The following is a 3,244-nucleotide window of genomic DNA, read 5'->3' on the forward strand; positions in this document are numbered from 1 at the left end:
TGCTCCCGAGGCGAGTGTATCTGCCCAGAACGGCTCTACTTATTCGGGCGCGAACCAAACACAGGACGGGCATATCATTCAGGTTGGCAACATAAATGCAAGGCATGTTCAAATTGGTGAGACTACAATAGCCTTGCGAGTGGGTTTATCTAACGCGGCCCTCGCCACGTAGGAAGGGAAGTCCAATCCGTCAATGTTCTTGCGTGGCTCTACGCACCGCTCTACGAGTCTAAGCACAAGAAAACCAGAAGAGAAAGGGTCGAGGGCAGCGGTACATGGCTCTTTGAGAGACAAGAATACCAGGACTGGTGCCGTGAAACTAGCCCGCACCGATCGCTCTGGTGCCACGGAGGGCCCGGAGCAGGCAAGACGTTTATAACGTATGTACTCACATCCGGAAGCAGTAGAGAGGGATTGAATTAATGTAGTGTAGTTCGACGACGATCGATAAGCTTCTTGCTACGCACAAAGACTAGGAGGTCGGGATTGCTTACATTTACCTCGACTACGCGGACAAAGAAGCGCAAACGCTCGAGAATGTCCTTGCAAGTATCCTGAAGCAGATTGCTCTCTGTAAAACGCAGGAGGGTATTGAGGAAGTGCAGCGCCTGTGGGACGAGTGCAAGATCGATAACCGAAGGCCTGAAGCTGAGACCCTGGTGGAAACCCTTGGACGGATGTGTCGACATTTCAGGCAGATATTCGTTCTCATCGACGCCCTAGACGAATGTTCGGACGAGTTTCGTAAGTTGCTCCTGAAACATTTGCAGGCTCTCGATGATCCAAGATGGAGATTCTTCCTCACGGGTCGGTCTCATCTCTCGGACGTTCTCTTGAAGATCCTGCCATGTCTAGAGGTGATCGTCGCTGCGCACGACAACGATGTCGAGAAAGCTGTGCTAGCAAGGATACGTGATGAAGCAGATTTGGCAGAGTTGATTGAGGATAACCCGTCACTAGAAAAGAAGGTTGTGTCGAAAATCACAGAGAAGGCAAACGGGATGTGCGTATACCCTTAGCGCAGTCGAAATTTGTGGACTCATTGACATATCTAGGTTTCTGCTTGTGTCTCTTATGCTGAACGGCATTGCTACCAGCACATGCGAAAGCGACATAGAAGAGTCGCTTGACCAACTGCCACTCGATCTGGACCAATCGTACGAGAAGACTTTAGAACGGATCAAGGATCAGGACTCTAAAAAGGTTGAACTCTCGTACCGCATACTTTGGTGGTTGTCCCGAGCCAGACGCCCATTATCGTGCAACGAGCTTCTTCAAGCTATAGCGGTAAGAGACGGTGACCGAGGACGGAACACGAAAAAGGAGTCTAAGAAAGGTATCATGATCAAAGCCTGCATGGGTCTTGTATTCATGGACGATACAGGCAAATTCCGTCTAGTGCACTTCTCAACCCAGGAGTACCTCCGAACTCATTTCAACGACTCAACGATGGAGCAGCAGCTAGGAGAGAATCACATAATGGCCAAAGCCTGTCTAACCATCCTGTCGTACGATGAGTTCGAAGGAGGACATTGTGATACCTCAGGAGCGTTAGAAAAGCGTTCCGAAAAGCACCCCATGTTGACATACGCCGCTAGTCACTGGCATGAACACTTGGGTGAAAGCATGACCAGAGAATTGAGAAGTCTTGCTATGGATTTCCTTCGCAGCTCAGCCAAGGTAAGAGCAGCTATACAGTTTGGAGAATCAGACCAAACGTTCTGGGGATTGAGATATCGAATATTGCTTCATTTTTCAGATTTTTCAGAGGATTCCGAAGTTAAATTACCGCAATATCATCTCTTAACAGGGCTACACATGGCAGCCGAACTTGGAGTGGTCTGTTGCGTACAAGAGTTGCTTGGAGAACCTGGCGCAGATATCAACGGGCCTGACGATGACAATCAGACACCACTCGTACTAGCGATCCGACATCATCATGCGAAAGTTATTGAGCTTCTTCTGCGTTCAGAGACAATTGACTGCGAGCACAAAGACGACAAGGAGAGAACACCTCTCCTCGTAGCGGTAGACTACAGCAACACAGACATTGTCAAGCAGCTGCTAGCGAAGGGCGTCAACCTTCAAGCGCGAGACAAAGAACGGAGGAACGCCCTCCACATAGCTGTAGCTGTCCATACCTTCTATGAAATGGTTCAGATGGTAGAGTTACTCGTTGCTGCCGGCATCGACGTCAACGCGAGGAGCAAAAAAAGGGAAACTCCCTTGCATGTGGCTGTACGGGAAAGCAATTGCAAGATTGTTGAGGTCTTGTTATTCAATGGTGCAGATGTCTCTGGAGTAGACAAGAACGGACGGACGCCGCTGCATAAAGCAGCTACTCGGGACCTTGAGACCGCGAAAGTACTGCATAAGGCTGGCGCAGACATCCATGCTCGCAATAAGGCTGGAGATACGGTGTTATACTCAGCTGTAGAAGGTTGTCATCGCGAGATAGTTGAGTGGTTGCTGTCGCTTGGTGCAGATGCCTCTGTTGCTAACAAGGTCGGATGGACACCACTACACAGAGCAGCTACTCAGGACCTTAAGACTGCACAAGTACTGCATAAGGCTGGCGCAAACATCCATGCTCGCACCCATACTGGATGTTCGGTCCTCGATAACGCTGCAAAATCTGGCCACCATGAGATAGTGGAATGGCTACTCGGTGCAGATGTGCACTCTGCGTTCAGTGTTGAAGAAAATACACTTTGTGCTGTAGCTGCCCGTGGAGCTTTATCCACGATGGAGATATTACTCAGCAACAGAATAAACCGGGTCAATAATGCGCAAGAAAGGCTGGTTGGGAACGCCCTATATGCTGCTTGTCAAGCAGGGCATAAGAATGTCGTTCAGCTGCTCCTCGATTACGGGGCTGCGACTGATGATGGTGGATTGTACGGCTTATTACCAATATTTGGTGCAGCTTCGGAAGGCCACTCTGATGTCCTGCGACTTTTGGCTAGGGACAATGCTGCATGTGTCCAATTGACGGATGAGGGAGGATTGAATGCTCTCCATTGTGCCGCCAGAGGTGGCCATCTCGAAGCCTTTGACTTTCTACTTTCCAGAGGCCTGGACATAAATAGTACTGATGTAAGAGGCAACACAGTCTTGCACTATGCAGCAGCTGGAGGCTCCCTCCTAATTGTAAAGAGACTTCTGGATCATGGTGTTAAACTTACAGAAGCGCCAGGTCATTGGTCACCTCTTTACCAGGCTACAGACCCTAATATTATAAATC

The 3,244-nt window shown here is 49.4% G+C and overlaps 2 protein-coding genes across 2 annotated transcripts in view; both read left to right on the top strand.

The window, feature by feature from the left end:
* BU24DRAFT_484042 (uncharacterized protein) overlaps positions 1-1,943 on the top strand; it is a gene marked incomplete at both ends in the record, with an annotated part of 3,138 nt that extends 1,195 nt beyond the window's left edge. The window contains 2 exons of the mRNA XM_033533317.1: positions 1,056-1,680; positions 1,909-1,943. Of these exons, the coding sequence (XP_033382431.1) occupies positions 1,056-1,680; positions 1,909-1,943 (660 nt within the window). The remainder of the gene's footprint in view (positions 1-1,055; positions 1,681-1,908) is intronic.
* Positions 1,944-2,010: 67 nt separating this feature from the next.
* Positions 2,011-3,174, top strand: BU24DRAFT_320147 (putative ankyrin repeat protein; the record flags this gene model as incomplete). Its single annotated transcript, XM_033522918.1, has 2 exons — positions 2,011-2,505; positions 3,001-3,174. Coding segments are annotated over 2 exons (669 nt in total), but the record flags the coding sequence as incomplete, so codon positions are not given.
* Positions 3,175-3,244: the final 70 nt, after the last annotated feature.

This window comes from Aaosphaeria arxii (assembly GCF_010015735.1).
Source record: "Aaosphaeria arxii CBS 175.79 unplaced genomic scaffold BU24scaffold_6, whole genome shotgun sequence".
In the NCBI taxonomy this organism is placed as follows: Eukaryota; Fungi; Ascomycota; class Dothideomycetes; order Pleosporales; genus Aaosphaeria; species Aaosphaeria arxii.